Source organism: Onychomys torridus, chromosome 16 (genome assembly GCF_903995425.1).
Source record: "Onychomys torridus chromosome 16, mOncTor1.1, whole genome shotgun sequence".
Classification (NCBI taxonomy): domain Eukaryota; kingdom Metazoa; phylum Chordata; class Mammalia; order Rodentia; family Cricetidae; genus Onychomys; species Onychomys torridus.
Window position 1 is genome coordinate 46,123,678 of NC_050458.1, and position 23,058 is coordinate 46,146,735.

The following is a 23,058-nucleotide window of genomic DNA, read 5'->3' on the forward strand; positions in this document are numbered from 1 at the left end:
AGTAGGGGGGAGGCAGGGAGCAGCACAGGCATGCGCTGGTCTGAAGCGATGGCTCAACAATTAAGAACGTTGGCTGCTCTTCCAGAGGGTCTGGGTTCTGTTTCCAGCACCCACTGGCGGCTCACACGCTCTTCTGGCTCCCTTGAGTACTGCATACATGTGGTGCCCTGAGGCAGCTGGTGATGTTTAGCAGAACAATTCCATGCATTAAAAAACAAAAATCCCAAAACAGCTGGTCATGGTGACCCATGCCTTTTTTGTTTGTTTGTTTGTTTGTTTTTCAAGATAGGGGTTTTTTTTTTTCTGTGTAGTTTTAGTGCCTGACTTGCTCTGTAGACCAGGCTAGCCTCAAACTCACAGACCCGCCTGGCTCTGCCTCCCGAGTACTGGGATTAAGGTGTGCTCCACCTATCACCTGGCTTGGTGACCCATGCGTTTAAAATTGGGCACTCAGAAGTCAGAGGCAGGTGGATCGCTACAATTCGTTCAAGGTCAGCCTGATCTACTTGGTGAGTCCCAGGCTAGTTAAGGCTACAAAGCGACATTCTGTCTCAAAAGTCAAGTCAGAGAAGGAAGTAAGACTAAGTAGAAAACTATAGGTTAAAACTATAGTTGGATGAGGGAAAGTAACAGGAGGCTAAGTGAAGCAGAAGCAGAGAGAAGGCTGGGAAGGCTGGGAATAGTTGACTTCACAAGGGATCTTTGCAGAAAGAGAACAGTGAACCACTACAGTATGTCAAAGCAACTATACCCCTGAACCAATCCGGAGTGCGTTGTCCCAGGAATCCCAGTCCAGCCTTCTGCTGCTCAAGGACCTTGGGACCAGATGTCTGATAGTTTTGTTTGGTGGATGAGGTATTCTGGGAGAAATCAGAGGGAGACGCTAAAGGTACCATGGAAAGCAGCCTAGAGGAGGTGGCTGTGAGGGAGGCTTGGGCAGAGGGAGCAGTGTTCAGATCTTATATACCATGCCTATCTCTGTTGCTGAACTATGCTTCTCAGGGTGGGTATTTGTTCATCTATCAATTATTTAATGAGTATGTATTCTGTGCTAGCTGTGGTGCTAAGTAGAGGTGGCCAAAGCAGACAGATGGGATCTCTGTCTCCATCACAGTGGTTCTCAACCTGTGGGTTTTATGGTTGGGGGTCACCACCACATGAGGAATTGTATTAAATGGTCACAGCATTGGGTAAGTTGAGAACCACCGCTCTATCAAGATTGCTGTCAATTGTCAGGCATGGTGGCATATGCCTCTAATTGTGTCACTTGGGAGGCAGAGGCAGGTGGCTCCCTGTGCCTTAGAGGCTAGCCTGGTCTACTAACAGTTCTAGGTTAGCCAGGGCTACATAGTGAGACACTCTTTCAAAAAGACAAAAAATAGGGGTTGGGGATTTAGCTCAGTGGTAGAGTGCTTGCCTAGCAAGCGCAAGGCCCTGGGTCCGATCCTCAGCTCCAAAAAAAAAAAAAGACAAAAAAATAGCTGGGAAGTGGTGGGGTAAGCCTTTAATCCCAGCCCTCAGGAGGCTGAGGCAGGCAGATCTCTGTGAGTTCAAGGCCAGCCTGGTCTACAGAGCAACCTGAATAGCCAGGGCTATGCAGAGAAACCCTGTCTTGAAAAACAAAACAAAACAAAAAGATTGCTGTTGTTGGAGCTGGGAGTGCAGCACAACTTTAATCCTGAAGCTTGGAGGGACAGAGGCTAACTCTGAGTTTGAGGCCAGCCTGGTCTAACTCGGGGAGCCACAGCCACACAGTTGAGACCCTGTTTCGAAAAACAAAAACCAATGATTAAAATAACTGTCAGCAATAGTGTTTAGCGGGAAAGGAGAAGCATCACTCTGCAGCAGCCCTTTTATTTTCTTGGGTTTGTTTTGTTAGTTTGGGTGGGAAGTAGTTGTCTGAGGCAGGGTCTGAAGTAGCCCGGGGGGTCTTCCGGGTCTGAGCTCACTGTATAGCAGAGGATAACTAAACTCCTCATCTTCCTGCCTACATTTTCTAAGTGCTGGGTTTACAAGTGTGTTCCACCATGCCTGCCGTCTCAAAACAATCTTTTTTTTTTTTAACATTTTAATTAAAAAATTTTTTAGAGTACATTTACTTTTATTTGTATTTAGAACAATGCAATAAATTTGTATATAAATATAATTACTATATTAAATGTGATCAATTACTCAAAGGAAGATGATTACTATATTACATGTGTGTGTTCCTCATTCCTGAACTGTTTTTTACATTCTTATTTTTTTTTTTACTTTTTTACTGATAGTCTTTATTTCTATCGTTTGTACTTAATTACCATATAAAATGTTAGACATTAGGACATTTACTAACGAAGTATTTTAGTGATTACTCCCATTTCCCCTGGGAGCCTCACTCGATCAGTCTCAACAATCTTAAAGGCAGGTCTTTTTTTTTTTCTTAATGATTTATTTATTTTTATTTTATGTGCATTGGTACTTTGCATACATGTATGTCTGTGTGAGGTGTCAGATCCCCTGGAGGTAGAGTTGCAGGCAGTTTGTGAGCCACCATGTGGGTCGCTGGGAATTGAACTCAGGTCCTCTGGAAGAGCAGCCAGTGCTCTTAACCTCTGAGCCATGTCTCCAGCCCCAAAGGCAGGTCTTTTTTGTTAATTATTTTTTGATTATTTTGTTTTCTGCTGAAAGTCAGTATGCCCTATACTGTGCAAATACAGAAGTCGGTCGAATTTTAACGTACCCTTTTAAAAATGCATACGATTTTCATTTTTGTTCTGCCACAGAAATTTGAATTTGGCGTTTGATTTTGTTCTCGGGCGGTCTTTCTGAGCAGGGAACCAGCACCGGGTTTTATGAATTGTCTGTCTCCCGCTGAGTCTGGCTCCTGCGGGACCGCAGCACTCCAGGCTTCACCAGGGCTCCTTCCTGGCGTCCCTACCACTGCTTCTGGTGCTAGTGTGTGTTCCTCAGATGGGAACAACCGAGGAGGTGCAGAGCGAGGCTTCGATTTAAGAAGCTCTAATCGCGTTTCCTACAACCAAGAGACCCGCGTTGACCTCAGCAGGGGGCGGAGCCGGGAGAGGAAGTCCCGCCCAACGTACGCCCCGGCTTCCGCTTTTGGCGGTGCTGCTCGTGTCCGCCGCCGCGTCCCGTGTGGAAGATGGCTGCCGCCGGAGACGCCGGCGGTCCCGAGGGCTACCGTTCCCCGCTGGCGTCCCGCTACGCCAGCCTCGAGATGTGCTTCCTGTTCAGCGACAGGTACAAGTTCCAGACGTGGCGGCAGCTGTGGCTGTGGCTGGCGGAAGCTGAGCAGGTAACTGGCCGTGCCCCGTGTCGCGAGCGGGGGTCCCAGCCCGAGCACCTGTTGCCTCGGCAACAGTCCCAGAGACCCCCGCGCATCCTTTGGAGGACTTCAGGTTTGGGAGTTCGTTTCCTTCCACGGCACAGCTCAAGTGGCCTGCCGCTGAAACCTTGCAGGCTCGGGGGAGGTGCGGTGGGGGGGAGTCGCTTGCCGCCAAGCCTGGCGGAGTGAGTTCGAGCCCCGGGACGACGTGGTGGAAGGCGCGAACTGGCCCCCACTAGTTGTCCACTGACCTCCTCACGTGCACACGCAAACACACACAAAATAAGTAAATTTAAAAAAGAAAAAAAAATTTTTTTAACTGCGGAGCAAACTTTTAAGAACACCTTTTAAGAAAGATGTTTTTATTTTTATTTTTGTGTTTAAATGTTCTGCCTTCGCGTATGCATGTTCACCACGCACATACCTGGTTGCCAGGACAGGGAACTGGTTAATAGCCTGTTGTAAGCTGCCACGTGGATCTTGGGAACTGAACCCGGGTCCTCTGCAAGTGCTCTTTTTTTTTTTTTTTTTTTTTTTTTTAAGTTTATTTATTTATTATGTATACAGAAGAGGGCACCATCTCATTCCAGATGGTTGTGAGCCACCATGTGGGTGCTGGGAATTGAACTCAGGACCTCTGGAAGAGCAGACGCTGCTCTTAACCTCTGAGCCATCTCTCCAGCCTCTTTCTTTCTTTTTTTTTTTTTTTGTGGAGCTGGGGATCGAACCCAGGGCCTTGCGCTTGCTAGGCAAGCACTCTAATAAATCTCCAACCAATCTCTGCAAGTGCTCTTAACCACTGAGCCGGTATTTCCAGACCATAGTTTTTCTTCTTGTGGGGTACAAAACCAAGTCTGTAGGGAGCAAGGTTTGCTCCAGGTTTACCCACTTAGCTCCTGACAGCAGAGCTGGGATTTGAACTGGATCCCTTCCAGAGCCTGAGCTGAGCCCTGCCCTTCATCTTCCTAGGTGCCTTTGAAGTTAGTGACAGTTTTAGAATCTGTTTCTTTGCTGCTGTTGCCGTGTGTGTGTGTGTGTGTGTGTGTGTGTGTGTGTGTGTGTGTGTGTGTGTGTTTTGCTCTAAAAACAGAGGGTCTGGGCAGGTGTTTATTACAGAGGATTCTGGGTCTGTAGGGTTGTGTTTTGGTGGTGGTTTGATTTTGGGTGTTGGGGTTGGTTTGTCTGTCTTTTGAGATAGCAGCTCACCGTGTAGCATGGCTGGCCTCCCTTTGGCTGGCCTCAGACGCACAGAGATCGGCCTACCTCTGCCTCCTAAGTGTGAGATTAAAGGGCTCAACAACACAGCAACTTATAGTTTCTCTTACACAGACTACCTGTACAGTTGTTCAGGTCAGTACTTTTTTTTTTTTTTTTCCAGACAAGGTTTCCCTGTGTAGCCATAGCTACAAATCTTTTTGTTTCTTGCTGGGCAATGGTGGTAAATGCCTTTAATCTCAGCAGAGGCAGAGGCAGAGGCAGGCCGATCTCTGAGTTCGAGGCCAGCCTGGTCTACAGAGTGAGTTCCAAGACAGCTAGGGCTATGCAGAGAATCCTTGTCTTAAAACCCTGTCCCCCCAAAATAATGTTTCTTGTAAAAGCTATTTACATTAGCTTATCGATTTTTTTTTTAACTACATAGGATAAGTATTTTTCTTTTATTTTATTGTTCCTGTGAGGAAATGAAGCATTAAACTATTGGTTCCCTAACAATAGAGAGTAGGCGAGCCTGTGCTCTGTGATGTACTTCTCTCATTCATTGATACCCATGTTGTGTAGATGAAGGTGGTAGCATGCAATTAGATGCCATGAGTCACCATAGCTTATAAGTGGCCTCAAACCAAAACTGGAGTGTAAGGTTTATCTGGTCTATAAATTGCTTGAAGCATAGAAGGCTGTGGGTGTGGATTATCTGTTGGTGTGGTGACCCACACCTTTATTAAAGGTTTATTTTTATTTCACTTTTCTATGTGTAGTTCCGTGTCAGCATGTGGCTCTGTGCACGAGTGAGTGCAGGTGCCAGTGGAGACCAGAGGATCCTCTGGAGCTGCAGTTACAAGTGGTTTTGAGCAGGGTGTGGATGCTGGGAACCAATGTCAGGTCCTCTGCAAGAGCAGTAAATGCTCTTAACTGCTGAACCATCTCCCCAGCCCCAGTACATGTCTGTGATCCCAGCAGGGAGGCAGGGGGAGGTGAATTTCTGTGAGTTAGAGGCCAAACTCATCTATATAGCAAGCTCGAGGCCAGCCAGAACACACTGAGTCCCTGTCTCAAAAAAAAAAAAGCGTACATTCGGTAATAACTGCTTGAGTTGGGGAAGTGATGAGGAGCTGGAGAGATGGTTCAGCGGTTAGGAGCACTGGCTACTCTTCAGAGAACCTGGGTTCCTTTCCAGATGTTTTCACAAGCATCTGTAACTTCAGTTCCAGAGGGTCTGATGCGTTCTCTGGCCTCCTCTGCACCACGTGCACACGTGATGTATACATACATCCAGGCAAAATAAAATAAAAATAAATCTTTAAAAAATGAAAAATGACCCAGTGGTGTGGGTGGTGGTGCACGCCTTTAACCCCAGCACTGGATTAAAGGCAAAAGCAGCCGGGTCTCTATTAGTTAGAGGCCAGCCTGGTCTATAGAGTTCCAGGACTACACAGTCTTGAGAAACAAGAGAGAGATGAAAGGTTAGGAGGAACACAAGAGACTCACAGCATCAGAAATGTGAGTGTGTGTGTGGTGGGGGAGTGGGGGCACACACGTGGGGGTTACCTGCTGGACTTTCCTGGAATAGGTTCTCTCCTTTCACCTCTGCAGGAGTTTCAGGCTTTCCTTGCAAGGATTTCGCAGCTGAGCCATCTCTCCGGCCTCTGCTTGCTTCCTTTTGGAGACAGTGTTTGACGTGAAGGCAGGGTCCTTCTGCTTCTCTTTCCCCAGTGCTGGGACCATGGCATGAATCACACCAAGCCCAACATCATGGAATTGCTCATTTTAGTTGCTCTAAGTACATCGCAGTCAGGTGGAAAGCCACCACACTCTGTGCACTTAGTGTCCTGACTAAGGATTGAGTAGTAATAGAACAGAGGTCTCTTCTCATGCAGTGTCCCTTCAAGAGAGCTGAAGAGGTTAATTAAATGTGTGACGATGTCATACAGTCATAGGTGTGCTAAATAAAAGCAGGCTAAAGGAACAGCTGACACAGGGGTGTTTTACGGGGCATTAGAGAAGGCCTTTCTTGATGACATTTGAGCCCAGAGACTAGAACAAGAGAGGCAGGAGTTAACAGTCAACATCAGGACTCTGCTGCTTCCTGTTGGGGTTTTTCTTAGAAGATTCCTCCACACCTCTTTCCAGAACCCATATGTTTGAACTTGTTGCCCCAGGTATTAAATGAAGAGTTAATTCATTTCACGCACTTGAACATAAAGGTCCCTGGACTTTGTTTTGCCTGTTCTGCAGACCCTGGGTTTGCCTATCACAGATGAACAGATCCAGGAGATGAAGGCAAACCTGAACAACATCGACTTCCAGATGGCTGCCGAGGAAGAGAAGCGTCTGCGGCACGACGTGATGGCTCACGTGCACACGTTCGGCCGCTGCTGTCCGAAAGCCGCAGGCATCATTCACCTTGGTGCCACCTCCTGCTACGTCGGGGACAACACGGTACGAGCCTCTGCACTTTATCCTTGGATTCAGCCTTGTAATAGAGTTGTGTGTTCTTAATTTTCCAAACTTACCCAGGGCCTTTGTAACTATTGTTGGCTTCTGAAAAGAGAGGATAGTATTACAGTTGTCCTTTTATAGCCCTGGCTGTCCTGGAACTCACTCTGTAGACCAGGCTGGCCTCAAACTCACAGAGATCTGCCTGCCTCTGCTGGCTGAGTGTTGGGACTAAAGGTGTGTGCCACCACCGCCTGGCCTTTTTTTTAATTAGTGTTTATTTTATGTGTTTGGGTGCTTTGTCTGTGTGAATGTCTGTGTACCATGCATATGCTGTGCCATTTTCACAGTTTCTTAACCCTTGATGTTCTAGATCATGCCTTCCTGTGCTAAGAGTATAGATGAGCAGGGCGTGGTGGCTTAAACCTGGAATCCCAGCACTTGGGCGGCAGAGGCGGGTGGATCTCTGTGAGTGTGAGGCCAGACTGGTCTACAGAATATGTTCTATGACAACTAAGGATACATAGAGAAACCTTGTCTCAAATAAATAAATAAAAAGGTGAGAAAAAGGAGGGAGACTACTGATGGAATGTGCCGCGTGAGAAAGATAAAAGCCACAGACTTGCAGAGTTCTCAGAGTGCCCACCACACACTGGACATAAAGCTTTTTGTTCCTTGGGGGTCGCAGGAACCCAGTAGTCCCACTGCTCTGTAAGTTGCTCCCCATTTCCCAGTAGCATCTCCTATAGCTTGGGCTTGCTGAGTATGACCTTAAATTTATGATCCTCCTGCCTCCACGTCTCAAGTGCTAAGATTACAGACATGTGTCACCATTCTGAGTTAACGGTGCTGGGGCTAGAACTCATGGCCTCGTGCATGCTAGGTGAATATTCTGCCCACTGAGCTCCATCCCCAGCCCGGCTTTTATGTTTTTACATGGCAATGAGGAAAAAACCGCCCCTTGGCATCTTTTGGAGCACACTTGTTTGCTAATGGTGAGATGGGCTGCTTGCTCCTGAGATACCAACTCTAATGACCAGGAAGTATTACAATTGTAACACTCTGTTTGACACTGTTTAATGTGAAACTATTGAATTTTCTTTTTCAGGACCTGATTATTCTAAGAAATGCATTTGACCTGCTTTTACCTAAGGTAAGATGACAGTTTCCTGCCAGTTTGGGTGCCTCATAATAGGAGTGGTCTGAAATTAGAAGTGAGTCCAGCCAGTGTCGGTACCCAAAGCTTATATTGTCAAGTCAGGGACTCTGTATGTCATCTGTGGAGCTGTCTCTTCTTGGGTTCAAACACAAGATATGGTGGTTACGCGTCTGTAATCCCAACAGTGGGAAAGCAGAGGCAGGTGGATTTCAGAGTTTAAAGCCAGCCTGGAAGAGTGCAAGCCCTAAGCATAGCCTTTTAAATGTCGCAGGTGCAACCAGAGACGAGTTGTCGGACTTGGTCCTGTTATTCTGCAATGGTCTTAAAATAGTTTGTGACATGTTAGGGAGTCGACTCAGTTTTCAAATGTTAGTTCCTATGATCCTTGCCCAGGGCACGTCAAGATACAAAGGTGAAAGGTCATTAGTGTTGCCTTCCCTAAGCTGTAGATGTAATTTCATGTTAAATTTTGTGAACATTTAGCTGAAGTTACATAAAGAACTCAGTTGAATTCACCCTCTTTCCCCCACATGATCTTTCTTGTAGCTTGCTAGAGTGATCTCGAGGCTTGCTGATTTTGCTAAGGAACATGCTGATCTGCCCACCTTAGGTTTCACACATTTCCAGTAAGTGATAAGATGACTTTTTTGGGGAATTGAACTTACTATGTGCATGTTGAGGCCAGCATCTCAAAGCATAAGCAGATAACTTGGGATGTTGGTTAGAAATGTGCCCAAAGCCTTGATTAGAAGCTTTTCTGGGGACTGGAGCTGTTGGCTAGTGGGAATGTGATTGTCTGGGATGATTGAACTCTGGAGTCCAACATCCAGCATGGTAAGGAAGTAACTAAGCTACATTGAAGCCAAGCCTGGAGACACACAAGTGTGGGTCCATCCAGCCACTTGAGGGCCTGAGGTAGGAGCAGAGCTTGAGCCCCCATGTTCTAGGCTAGACTGGACCACATAGTAAGACCCATCTCAACAATGAAAATTACAGCTTTGTAATAATCACATTTGTTTGTTTGTTTGTTTGTTTATTTACTTGTGTACAGCCATGACATTGCACATGTGGAGGTCAGAGAATGACCTGTAAGAGTCGGTTCTTTCCTTTTGTGATGTGGTCCAGAGATGACTCAGGCTGGCCAGTAGACCCTTACTAACTGAGCTACCTCACTGGCCCAAGAATTAGCAGTTTGTTTATATTTATCAAGAGCAGAGAATCATTCATGCTCTTTTTTTTTTTCTTTTACTGTGTGTGTGTGTGTGTGTGTGTGTTTTGTCTGCATGTGTGCATGTTTCTGCACCACTTGCATGTCTGACACCAGAGAGACCAGAAAAGGTCATCAGATCCCCTCAAGCTAGGGTTATAGATGGTAATGAACCACTTTGTGGAGTGGAGTCCCGGTCCCCTGGGAGAGCAGCCAGTGTTCTAACCACTGAGCCATCTCTTCAGCCCCTCCCAACTCCTTTTTAGTCTTTTAAGAATCTAGCCCAGGGCGGTGGTGGCGCACACCTTTAATCCCAGCACTTGGGAGGCAGAGCCAGGCTGATCTCTATGAGTTTGAGGCCAGCCTGGTCTACAGAGTTCTGGGAAAGGCGCAAAGCTACACAGAGAAACCCTGTCTCGAAAAACCAAAGGAAAAAAAGACAGTGTGGAAGTATGCTTAGGTTTATGTTGTGGGAGAAAAAGAGCTTAAATAAATCAAAGCAGGTATAGTGAGTGGTTCTTGCCTTTATCCCAGCACTCAGGAGGCAGGGCAGGTTTGGAATTATGTGAGTTCTATGTGACAGGTTCAAGGCCAGCCAAGGATACACAGATCTTTTCTGAAAAGAAAAGAAGAAAAATTATAGAAAGATTATCATTTTTATTATATCGTTATTAGTATCATTTGGTTACCCTGGTTTATGTCATAATAATTAAAAATTTCCTCCTTTTGGTCTGTTGTGTGTGTTGACAAGAGCTTTATCCTGGAACTATGCTCCAAACCCTGAAGCTTCTGTTTTTCTTGTTATGTTTTGTTTATGACAGGTCTCACTGTGTAGCTCTGGCTAGCTTGAAACTCCTGTGTAGACCAGGCTAACCTCAGACTTGAAGAGCTCTGCCTGCCTCTGCCTCCCAGGGATGACAAGATTAAAGGTGTGCGCCACTGCACCCACCCCCAGCCCTGTGATTTTGATTTTTAGGATATGTAAGCATTTTTATGGTTACTAACTACAGCCCTAAAACCCTTGTAGCATCTTTGGCATGCTAAACTATTTTCAGTATATTTACAGTGTATGATAATTAGCACTTTAATTTCCTGACATCTCCATCAGCAGTCCCTTCTGCCACCTCTCCCCATCCTGGCAAGCACAACGCTGATTTTTGTCTGTAGATTTGCTTATCTCAGAGACTTCATCTGATTGGAATTGTGAGAGTTATAAAACCTTGTGTGGATGACTTCTTTTGTGTAACATGTATCTAATATTCATCGTGCAGCATGTGTGTGGAATTCATTTCTTCCTGTGGCTAGGCAGGATCCCATGCCACAGATATGCCTTCTTCTGTTTCCCCCTTATCAGCTGTGAGCATTCGGGTTGGCATTCACAGCTGTCATGAATACTACCGCCACGGACATGTCCACACAGATCAGTCTGACTGGGAGTCAGCAAGGAAGCCTTGTTTAGGATGCCCTGGAGTCTTTATACAGTGATGTGACCAGATGTCGCTGGCCATCTTAAGCATTTCTTGTCAACATCTGGGGATATAGCCATCAACAAAACATCCATTGTCCCTGACCTTTGATTAAAATACCTCTAGGGGCTGTGGATTTAAGTCAGTAATTAAGATGTATTAGGCTCTGGATTCCATCCCCAGTACCTCAGGAAAAAAACCTCTTTAAAAAAAAACACTTTATTTATTTATTTACCTATCTATCTATTTTATTTATTTGTTTGTGTTTTTGAGACAGGGTTTCCCTGTGTAGCCTTGGCTGTCCTAGAACTTGCTCTGTAGACCGGACTGGCCTCAAACTTACAGAGTTCTGCCTGGTTCTGCCTCCCAAGTGCTGAGATTAAAGGCGTACGCCACCACTTCCTGTTTGAAAAAACATATTCTTTTAATTTGTATTGGGGTGTATGGGTGGAGGTAAGAACAATTTGTAGGAATGTTGATTCTCTCCTTCCACCATGTGGGTTCCAGAGACCAAACTCAGGTTGTCAGACTTGGCGCTGGCAGCACCTTTGCCCACTGAGCCATTCTACCAGTCCCTCTTTTTGTTTAAAGATAATGTTTCCCTGAGTAATGCATGCTGGCCTCAGACCTTAGCCTCCCGAGTGCTGGGATTTCAGGTGTGTCCCACCCTACCAAGCTGTTACAACGGTTCTCGGTAAAGAACTATGCTCGCAGCCTTTTATATTCAGTTTGTAGTAGCATTGGTGCCCTACATCCTTCTTTCTCTGGCTTTCAGCTATTGTTTGTCTTTACTAGATCTTCCAGTTCTTACATGATTCCCTCTCCCGAAGGTAATAGTGGCTGTTGGTGAAGGTAGGGCCTCAATGTGGGACCTCTGTGTTCTCTTTGTACTCCATTCAGGCCTGCTCAGCTGACCACGGTTGGGAAACGCTGCTGCCTTTGGATTCAGGATCTCTGCGTGGACCTCCAGAACTTGAACCGTGTCCGCAATGAGCTCCGCTTCCGGGGAGTGAAGGGCACCACTGGCACTCAGGCCAGCTTCCTGCAGCTCTTTGAGGGGGATCACCAGAAGGTATTCTGAGGGACCAGCAAAATGGCTACTTGAGTCAGTTCCAGGCCCCACATGGTGGGAGGAGAGAACCAACTCCTGCAAGCTGTCCTGTGTCCATACTTATGTCATGGGAGTGTGTGTTCATACACACACAAAATAAAAATATTTAAAGAATATAATAAAAAATACACTGCATTCATCTCTTAGTTTATGCAGTACTCAAAAAAGTATTTGGAAAGTGACCTGAGGGACAGTTCAACTCACTGGTGCCAGCCCACAAGACAAGGCTGCCTCTGATTTGATAGGATTGATCCAGAATGTGTTGGAAGAGGCCTAAGACCCAGCAGGATGACCAGTTGAAACATACTCAGACTACACGCCTACATTTCTTTTTCTTTCTTTTTTTTTAAAATTTATTTAATTTTATTTTATGTGCATTAGTTTGAGTATGTTGGATCCCCTGGCACTGGAGTTGCAGACAGTTGTGAGCCTCCATGTTGGTGCTGGGAATTGAACCTGGGTCCTCTGGAAGGGCCGCCTGTGCTCTTTTTTTAATATTTGTATTATTTGTGTTTGTAATATGTGTAGCCCTGGCTGTCCTGGAACTCACTCTGTAGACCAGGCTGGCCTCGAACTCACAGAGATCCGCCTGCCTATGCCTCCTGAGTGCTGGGATTACAGGCCTGGACCATTGGCTTTTGAACCCTGCATTTCTAACAGGATGTGTCTTATCTTTCTCAAAGGTGGAGCAGCTGGACAAGATGGTGACAGAAAAGGCGGGGTTTAAGAGGTAGATACCTGGGGACTGTGCTGACTTCCTGTTAGTGACAGGCCTCTAGATTCAACTATCTCTTCCTCCTCCTCTGAGCGTGCGTGTGTGTGTGTGTGTGTGTGTGTGTGTGTGTGTGTGTGTGTGTGTGTGTTATTTGTGCTTGTGGCCGGTGCCTGCAGAAGCCAAAAGAGGGCTTTGGATCCCCTAGAACTAGAGTTAGAGATGGTTGTGAGCCACCTTGTATGTACTTGGAATGAAATCCAGATCCTCTGTGAGTACAGCAAGTGCACTTACTGCCTGGACAGCTCTCCCATCCCTTGTTTATTTTCTAATTTTATGCATATGGGTGTTTTGTTTGTGTGTATGTCTGTATAGCATGTGTATGCAGTGCCCCTGAGGCTAGAAGAGAGTGTCAGATCCCCTGGGACTCGGCATTACAGACAGTTGTGAACTGCCATGTGGGTGCTAGGTATTACACCCAGGTCCTCTCTAAGAACAACAGATGAAGCTGGGAATGGGGTGCACACCTATTATCCTAGTACTCAGGAAGCAGATCTCTGAGTTCCAGGACAGCCATGGTTACATAGTAAGATCCTATCTCAAAAAACCAAAAGGAAAAAGAAAGCAGTCAGTGCTCTTACCCACTGAACCATCTCTCCAGCCCTTGGTGTCCTTATAGTAGCTTTATGCATACTGGTGTTCTGTTTTGGGTTTGTTTGTTTGTTTGAGATAAAGTCTCACTTGTAGTTCAGGAAACTCACTGTGTAGCCCAGACTGGACTTAAATTCACCAAAGTCCTCTAGCGTCTCTCATTAGAGAATCACAGTCATCAGTCACCATGCCTGATGAGTCTCCGGTTCTGTGAGAACCACAAGTCACCTGGATGTGTCTCTGGTTCTGTTTCTTTCCTGGGACCCCTCAGTGAGTTAGTGTAACTCACTTCCTATGTTGAGTTCCACCAGGCTCTTCCATGATTCCTTTCTGGGCACTGCTGGAGCTTCAGAGGAGATCCTGCCTCCTCCTCAGGCTAGAGTGCTTTGCTGGGAATTGGTAAACAGGGGAAACAACTTTATTCAGGAGCCAGTTGCCAGTCAGAATCTTTGAGTTCAGCATAACTGAGCATCCCAGAGAGCCAAGCCATCACTTAGGATTGTTTTTGGATTTTTATGTCTCTGTATTTGTCACCTTTTTTTTTTTTTGTTTTTTTTTGAGACAGGGTTTCTCTGTGTAGCCCTGGCTGTCCTGGGTTACTTGCTCTGTAGACCAGGCTGGCCTCGAACTCAGAGATCTGCCTGACCCTGCCTCCCGAGTGCTGGGATTCCAGGCGTGGTGACAGCCACAGAGTTGAAGATGGATCTCTTTTCTGTTCACTCCCAGAGCTTTCATTATCACGGGACAGACCTACACACGAAAAGTGGACATTGAAGTGCTGTCTGTGCTGGCCAGCCTAGGGGCGTCTGTACACAAGGTAATGGCGACAGCCTGTGGGTGACAGCAAAGCAGCCTGGGCTTTCAGATAACTGTATCTCAGTCCATTGGTCATCATAATTTGAGGCCGATAAGGAAAGCCTTTACAGGGAAGTGTGCCAAAGAGAAAGAAGTCACTCCTACATCTACAGCATGTCTATCGTCTAAGAATACATTACAATTGAAATTCCTCAGCCAGGGATAGTGGCATGTGCCTGTAATCCCATCACTTCAACGGGAGAGGCAGAATTGCCTGGCTCTGCCTCCCGTGTGCTGGGATTAAAGGCGTGTGCCACCACCGCCCAGCAATCGTATTGTCTTTACATGACCTGTCGGTGTCTCTTACAAGATAGGGTCTTGCTGTGTAGCCCAGGCTAGCCTTAGACTGGATCCAGCTGCTGAGGTCATAGACATACACCGTCACACTCGGCTTCCTGACACCTTAAGCAGTTTCTGGATTAAGAATGTTTGTGTTGCTGTTCTGTGGTGCTCTGGATCCCAGGCCCTGTGCCTCCCAGGCATCGGTTCGCTACAGAGCCACCTCCCTAGTCTGTGCCCTTTGCATTTGTCAACTCCGCTTTTCAGGAGCAAAGAGGAGCCTGAGCAGAGACTCTGGGAGCTCCTAGTTGGGTAGGGCTGGCCTTGAACTCGGCAACAGTACACACTAAGAGTTTATCACCTGCCTGGCAGTGGTGGTGCATGCCTTCGGTCCCAGCACCGGGGAGGCAGAGGCAGGTGGATCTCTGTGAGTTCGAGGCCAGCCTGGTCTACAAAGTGAGTTCCAGGAAAGGCAGGGCTACACAGAGAAACCCTGTCTCAAAAAAAATAAAACATAAGAGCTTGACACCGGCGTGTACCTAGCTGGCCCCTGGTCCCCTGTGTAGCATGTGTGGGAGGTGATGCCTGGTCTGCCTCCACAGATTTGCACTGACATACGGCTCCTGGCGAACCTGAAGGAGATGGAGGAGCCCTTTGAGAAACAGCAGATTGGTGAGTAAGGGAGATGCCGCTGGAGAGGTGCGTGGACAGCCTCATGACTGCAGCATACACTTAGCAGACACTGTGCACTGCTATCCCTCGATGCCCTTCTGCCTTTGCATCCTGTCCTCTTCTGTGGCCAGGTTCCAGTGCGATGCCATACAAGCGGAACCCCATGCGCTCTGAACGTTGCTGCAGCCTGGCCCGCCACCTGATGGCCCTTATCATGGATCCACTACAGACAGCTTCGGTGCAGTGGTTTGAACGCACACTGGATGACAGTGCCAACCGGTCAGTGATGGGGACAGCACACACAGCACCATGGCAGGAGACTAAAGGAAGGGAGCAAAAAGACACATTGAGTGTGTCTGCCTTCTTCCTACCCTCAGGAAGCTTTGCCTGGAGCAGTGTGCCTGGCCCTGCCCCAGTGCAGTGACTAAAGAGTCCAGGCAGCCTTCCTGGTGGAGGGGATGGCTTACGACTGAGGAAGGAAGGGTTAAGATGTAGCTCATTTGGTAGAATGCTTGCCTAGCATTCACGAAGCCCAGGGTTCGATCCCTGGTACCACTTAAAGCCAGACCTGGTGGTGCACACCTGTAATTCCAGCTCTCAGTGGGGACAGGGTTGGAGGCAAGAGCATTAGAAGTTCAAGGTCATAGGGAGTCAACAAGCCCTGGCCTAGAGACCTTGTCTCAGAGGAAAGGAAACATAGGCACTTAAAGGATGGTCAGGAGCACACAAAGAAGAGGCAGCAGGCCATGTGGAGGCTCCAAGTCGGCAGCGAATGGAGCCCTTTTGGCTAATACTTGAACACAGGTAGCAACTAGTCTATGAGAGGCTAAAGGCCCCAGAAGGAGTCTAGCTTTGGCTGTGAACACCTCTTGTTCATGTCCTCCTGTCTGGTTTATATTTTTAAATTTGGGATATTTTATGTTTGAGTATTTTGCTTACATGTGTATGTCTATGTGTGTACCATGCATGCCTGGTGCCCACAGAGGTCAGAAGAGGGTATTGGATTCCCTGAGCTGGAGTTACGTATGGTTGGAAGCTGGCCATGTGGGTGCTGGGAACTGAACCCACGTTCTTGTAAGAGTAGTGAGCACTCTTAACTGCTAAACCGTCTCCTGTATATTTTAAATGATGTGTAGATTGCACATCATACCTGATACTGTAAATACTGGATGGATAATTGTTGTTACTGTGTTATTTGGAGAATAAAAGAAACTGTCTGCTGAAGCAGTTTATTCTTCCAAACATTGATCTGTGTATAACAGAAGGTATGGTTGTGAAGCTCTCAGAAACAGAAGGCTGTGGTAGAGGGTAAAACCTAATTCAAATCATCTGCTGAGATTCCCCAGCACCGTTTTAGGGAGTCATGTGTGCAGGAGGCACTAACAAGTTGGACCACTTTAGCAGTCCAAGCCTCCTGGGCCCAGTGGTCATGTAGATGGAAAGGAAGGATGTGAGTAGAGTCAGCCATCTGGCCAGCCTCGGTGGCTGACCAGAGAACTTGGTCAGGAGTTGGGTACTCCTGACATCTACTGGGACAGGTCTCACTGCAGAGGAGAGCAGGTTGGCAGTAGTGAGCAAGAGACAGTGAGGGAATGGGTGGATTCATGCTGGAGTTTGAGGTAGACTTAGGTGTAAGGTCTGCTACTTGGGTAGGCAGTATGGACCAGAAGTGATGATAAGAGGGTTGTGAGGACATTGGGGTGAGCGGCATCATGAGACTGAAGGAAATTGCCCAGAGTATGTAAGGCGTGAGAAGTCAATAGAGATGCCTTGTGTCTCTCTTGACATTTGATTAACTGAATACATTTGTTTTGTAGACGGATCTGTTTGGCTGAAGCATTTCTCACTGCAGATACTGTATTAAATACCCTGCAGAACATTTCTGAAGGATTGGTGGTGTACCCCAAAGTAAGAGGCCTCTGGATATGGGAAGGGGAGTGCTCTGGAGTGAGTGAGTAGGGGTGCTATGAGTTGGCTTGGAGAGCTCTGCTACCAGACCTCATCCTTGACTCCAAGACAGTATAGGGAACCAGATCTGTGTAATTTGTAGACATGCATACAGACCGAGAAAAAACACTGAGTTGTCTGACCTGTGAGCAGCTCAGGTAGCCGGGCAGAGAGCACCAGTTGCCTTGTTGTTGTTTTGTGAGTGGGTTTTTTTGTTGTGGTTGGTTGGTTTTTATTCTTTGATCAGAGTCTCTCTGTGTAGCCCTTGCTGACTGAGGCTCACCGTGTAGACCAGGTTGGCCTCAAACTCACATAGAGTGTCCTGCCTTTGCCTCCTGGAATGCTGGGATTAAAGGCGTGCAGCACCACACCTGGCCATTTGCTTTGTTTTAGGCACCTGAAGCAGATGGAGTCTCCTCCATCATGCTGTCACTGAAGTGGAGCAGTGAATGTTAGCAAGTGGAGCGTATTTGATGTGTCTGAATATTCGTATGCATGTATGTGTGTGTTTCGTGTATTCCTAGTGCCCATGAAGAACCAGAAGAGGGTGACAGATCCCTTGGGAATGGAGTTACAGGTGATTGTGAGCAACCATGTCACTGCTGGGAACCAAACTCAGGCCCTGTGCAGAAGCACCAAGTACTGCTAAGCACTGAGCCAGCTCACCAGCCAGATTGGTAGTTTTTAAGGATTGTTCCCATGAAGCTGCTTCTGAAAGTTTACTTTAAAAAAAAAAAAAAAAAAAAAAACTTTAAGAAAGGAAAGGAGAGAGGAAATCTGGATTTATAAGAAAATTGAGAAACATGGCCCTGAGTAAAGCATCACATCACCCATCCCTGTTAATAGTGGCAGTTCATAGCCCTACTATGCATTTTCCTGACCCACTGGGTACACTGCATGGCTTCATAATGTTGAGGCATCTGTCTTGGCCCTTCTAGGTGATTGAACGGCGCATTCGGCAAGAGCTGCCTTTCATGGCCACAGAGAACATCATCATGGCAATGGTCAAAGCTGGGGGCAGCCGACAGGTGTGTTACAGTGAGTCACACTGGTACAGCGGTGCACACCTTAATCCCAGCACTCAGGATACAGAGGCAGATGGATCTCTGAGAGTTCAGGGATACGTAGAGACTGTCCCCACCCCGTCCTCCGTCATCACCCACCCCCCCACCCCACCCCAGCATACAAAAGGTTGTCATTGGGTCTAAATCTCTGTTGGAAGTGAGGAGGAAGCAAGAAGCAAGGGTTCATTAGGTTGGGAAGGAGGAACGCCCATCTCCGAGTGTCTCTGAGCTGTGGTCAGAGTCGAGATGGTGGGGATCTAGAATACCCTCCTCAGTGGGCGGGTTCTGTTGTGAAATGCCAATGACTCTGTAAGCACCCGGTGATGATGTGCTACCACCACCTCCCTCTCCCCAGGACTGTCATGAGAAAATCAGAGTGCTTTCCCAGCAGGCAGCTGCCGTGGTTAAGCAGGAAGGGGGTGACAATGACCTCATAGAGCGCATTCGGGCAGATGCCTACTTCAGCCCCGTCCACTCACAGTTGGAGCATTTGTTGGACCCCTCTTCTTTCACTGGCCGGGCACCCCAGCAGGTAACTGTCCAGTGGGACATCCCCAGGAGGACTGTCTCTGCAATGCTGGTTGTGGAGCCTGGACCTCTGGGCTGTGGGAGGAATGTGACAGGGCTACCAAAGAGGCCAAAAAATATAGTAGAGATTGACTGTGGTACCACGGGCCTTTAATTCCAGCCTGGGTTACATAGTGAGTTCTAGGCACCCTGAGGGTTATGTAGATGTATAGAGAGACCCTATCTCCAAACAAACAAACAAAAAAGTAGAGACCCTTCACCCCATGGACCCCAGACTCTGTCATCAGTAGGACATTCATTCAGCCCTTGGAAAGGAAGAGTTAGTTTTTGTTTTGTTTTTCTCAAAGATCAGAACTGTGCTTTTGTTTAGGGCACAAGGACTCATGTCACAAAAAGCCTGAATTCTTTCCAACTCCAGCTTTGGAGAATTCAGTGCATTTTTCTAGCCTCCACTGGCAGCCACAGACACATGCAGATACACACAGAGACATGATTAAGTAAGAATAAAGATCATGAGGACTTTGAGCCAAGGCTGTGGTCAGTACAGACAAGGGGAAGAAAATTAATCCCTTGGAAGCTGGTCAGATGGGACTAGGGCCAAGGATGGAGAAGTCTGATTGCAGTGTGGTGCCTGGCTGGCTTTAGAGCAAGTGAGGAGGCCTGGGTGAACCCGCCTCTGGTGTGATGGTCTTTATGGATGTGCCGGGTTGACATGTTTGTGTCTGGGACATAGCTAATGGGCAGTTGAGGACAGCACATGCTCAGTGGAGGAAGCTTTAGTTAGCATGCTAGGTCTTAGTGCTAGAGCTGGTTTGAAGAGGGCACTAACATTTTCTTTTGTCTTGTGTTTGCTCATGGCAGGTCCACAGATTCCTAGAAGAGGAGGTGCATCCCCTACTAAAACCCTATGGCAATGTGATGGAGGTGAAAGCAGAGCTAAGTCTGTAGAGTAGACGAAGTGAGGTTGCTAAATATATTGTTGAGAAATTAATTCTGCAGTGCCTCAAGAATGTACATTGAGGGTTGGGGATTTAGCTCAGTGGTAGAGTGCTTGCCTAGCAAGCGCAAGGCCCTGGGTTCGATCCTCAGCTCAAAAAAAAAAAAAAGAATGTACATTGAGAGCAGGACAGTGGTGGTCCACACCTTTGATCCCAGCACTCAGGAAGCAGAGGCAGATGGATCTCTGTGAGTTCAAGCCTGGTCTACACAGAGAGAACCCTGTCTCAAAAACAACAACACCACATTAAATTTTGTTGCCTAGGGTTCATGATAGAGAGGCTTATATTCTTGTTTGTCTTCTGTTTTTGAGTCAGTGTCTCACTATGTATCCCTGGCTGGCCTGGAACTCACAGAGATCCACCTGCCTCTGTCCCCCAAGTAGTAGGATTAAACATGTGCACCACTATGCCTGGCTGTTTTCTTCATTCTTTACAGCAACATAATGCAGCAGAGTCTTGTAGCCCATCCTTGCGTGCTTTCCAGTTGTCTCAAGTCTGCAGTGTTTCCTGACTTACAGTGAGACTGTGTCCCCATAACCCTTTCTAAGTTAAAACATGAGTTCAGTTCACCTATCAAACATCGTTACATGTTCATAACACTGACAATAGCATTGGATCTGAGAAGATTGTCTACCGGAAACCCTTTAGTAATGCAGTCAGATAGATGTCTCATGTAGTTTACAGTAGAGTCCTATGCAGGCGCACTTTGCCACGCACTAAGCTAGACTTTTCTGTAGTCCTTTTCAAGCATTTGCTGGATTGTAAAGTAGTAAGAAATTCCTGATCCATGTGAAAATAGGTTGAAGTCGAAAAATCACCTGGATCCAGTGATTCAGAATCATCAGACCTTGATTTTGGCTCTTTTTCCCTAGATTAAATACTGAAGTTTGTAACTAAAGAGCCAGAAAGAGTGGGTGTTGTTGGGTTCCTTGAGCTCAGGTTGTGCCTATTTCATCTTTTGGAGAGGCTTGCTTATCAGGGAAATGCTCACTGGGTAAACGAATTACATCATGGCATCTGCCAGTCTTTGATCTTTGTTGAGTAGATTGGTATTGGGTTAGACACGCTAGTCAAAGGTTGAGTTATGACTTGCCCAGCTGGAAGGGGAACACTGGGTGTAGCCTTGCCTCGGGCTGCGTGTTTTGGAATAGATGAAAGCAAAGGGCTGGGGAGATGGTTCAGCTAGGAAGTCAGCCGGCCCCGCTACATAGAGAAACCCTGCCTGCAAAGAGAAACAGAACAAACGTGAAGATTTTATTCATCAGATTTTTAGTTGACAGAAACTAGGAAAATTAACCAGCTTGGTAATAACTGATACTTCATCTAGCAAGGTAAATGTAAACAAGTTGACCTTTAACTCAGTTAAGAACCAGAACTAAGTTTTGGGATACATTGTGGTAATGGTGTCGAGAAAGGTCACCAGATACTAAACCCGATGGTGTTATGTTCAATCTTGGACATGTCTAAAGAGAAACATCCAGCCCCTACAGACCCCAGCATCTTGTGAGTAGTGCTGGAGTTCTCGATTTAGTGTAGGTGGGCATCTCCAGGCTGGCCTTGAATTTGTGAGTTTGTGCCTCAGCCTCCAGGATGTGGGGATGGCAGGTGTGCTGCACCATGCCCCCCAGCTCATCAGCACTTTAAATACTGTTAGTAGAAGGATGGCGTCATGGTCTGTTGTCCAGCAAGAACAATTGAGGTCCATATTCCTTATGACCTATCTGAGGTGGCCCACAACCCCAGCTCCTGTCCAGGAAGGAGCTAGAAGACAACCTTGTCAGGAGTGTTTGAAGGAGGGAAGTCTGGGCCACTCCAGTGGTGCTCATGAGTATCTAGAATCTGGATTGCTGACTCAGCCTTGCTAGCCCAGCCCTTGGGAGGCTGAGGCAGGATGATTACCATAGGACAGTTCCAGGCCATATAATGTACAGATTGAGACAGTGCTTAAAAAAAAAAAAATGGAGCCAGAAACTGGTGGGGGTGACCCAGTGTCCATGCTAGCTTAGTATGTGCAGGGCCCTGGACGTGGTCCCTTGCAACAAAAGCCAGAAGTGAAGAGCATCTATTGGAAAGGAAAGGGCAGCTTCAGACCAATGTCTCCTTACAGCTCGTATAACAAGTGTGAGCCACAGTCATGCTCTGCTCTCCAGGAAAATGCATTTATTTGTGTGTGCAGGGTGTGGGGCTGTGCATGTACATACGAAAGTACAGGTCAGCGAGTAACACTGGGCATCTTTATCTCTCTCCACCTTGGTTTTGTGACAGCCTTATTGAACCCAACACCTACGTTTCCACTAGGTTGACTATCTAGCAAGTCCCCAGGATCTGCCTGTGTCTGTCTCCCTGGTCCTGGCATTACCAGGTACACACTGCTGTGCCTGGCTTTTTTGTGAGTGCTGAGGGTCCAAATTCAGGTCTTCATGCTTGCTTAGTGTGGGAGTGTCTGCAAACACCATGGCCAGCAGAGTGTCATTCTGTGAGAGGCAAGAAGGAAATCCAGTCCAGTGTGACTCAGTAGCCTGTGTCGGTTCAAACCTCATGAGTCTGACACTGGGCAATTTATTTTAGGCATATTTAAGTGCAGCACAATTTGGAAGTTTCCTGGTGATAACTCAATCAATAAAGCTTAAAGCATGGCTACTTCAAAACTCTTTGTAAAGTACATATGGCCTCTTCCTTAAAGACAGGCTCTGTGTATTGACTACATGTGACATCTCAAGGGTCTGGGGGAGTATCTGGTATGGTCTTAGACAAATAGAGCAAAGGTCACCAGGCGGTAAACCACCTCCTATTTGTAAAGTACATGTGACTTCTCCCATATAGATGGGTGCTATATATATTGACTGAAGAACAGTGCTCAAGATAAGGGTCTGGGGAGAAGGACTGAGGTAAGCCTGGGGAGCAGCTGTGGCCTGGCTGTGCTATATTGCCAAGGTCACAGTCTATATTAGCCACATCCATTCCCAGTCTTGAGGGCAGAAAAGAGACAACCTGTGTGTTTAACATTCCTGGTTTCCCCAGTGCTTATCTGTGAGCACAAGGACCTCTGTGTCCCTGACAGCATAGTAAGTACTTTAACTACTGGGCTGTACCCCAGCTTTCCATTGCCTTTTTTGAGACAGAGTCTGATTGAACTTTGAGCTCACTGATCGGGCTAGAGTGACTGTCTGCCCAACAAGCCCAAAGGTCCCCCTCCTTACGCCTTCTCCCCAGCACTGGATGATAGGAACCACCACCATGTGGGTTTGGGGGCTCAAACTCAGGTCCTTGTATTTGTATGCTCAGAACTGCCAAATGAGCCATCTATCTGCGTGGCCCAGAAAAATGCATTTGTAAACCCACTGAACCCCACAGCTGCAGCTTTCTTTTACTCCGCCTCCTCCCTCTTGAAGGTCGCTGTTGGCCCAGCAGGTCTGCAAGTCTAATGCTCAAGTAA

General features: G+C 47.0%; 1 protein-coding gene across 1 annotated transcript; it reads left to right on the forward strand.

Annotated features, from left to right (window-relative positions):
- The first annotated feature begins 3,085 nt into the window (after window positions 1-3,085).
- On the forward strand, window positions 3,086-19,686 carry Adsl (adenylosuccinate lyase). Its single transcript, XM_036207500.1, has 13 exons — window positions 3,086-3,292; window positions 6,773-6,976; window positions 8,082-8,126; window positions 8,679-8,758; window positions 11,706-11,877; window positions 12,600-12,646; window positions 14,006-14,096; window positions 15,016-15,085; window positions 15,217-15,364; window positions 16,903-16,993; window positions 17,971-18,060; window positions 18,452-18,628; window positions 19,486-19,686. Exons 1-13 carry the CDS (start codon window positions 3,140-3,142, stop codon window positions 19,570-19,572), a joined length of 1,455 nt encoding a protein of 484 aa, XP_036063393.1. The 5' UTR covers window positions 3,086-3,139; the 3' UTR covers window positions 19,573-19,686.
- The last annotated feature ends 3,372 nt before the right edge of the window (window positions 19,687-23,058 follow it).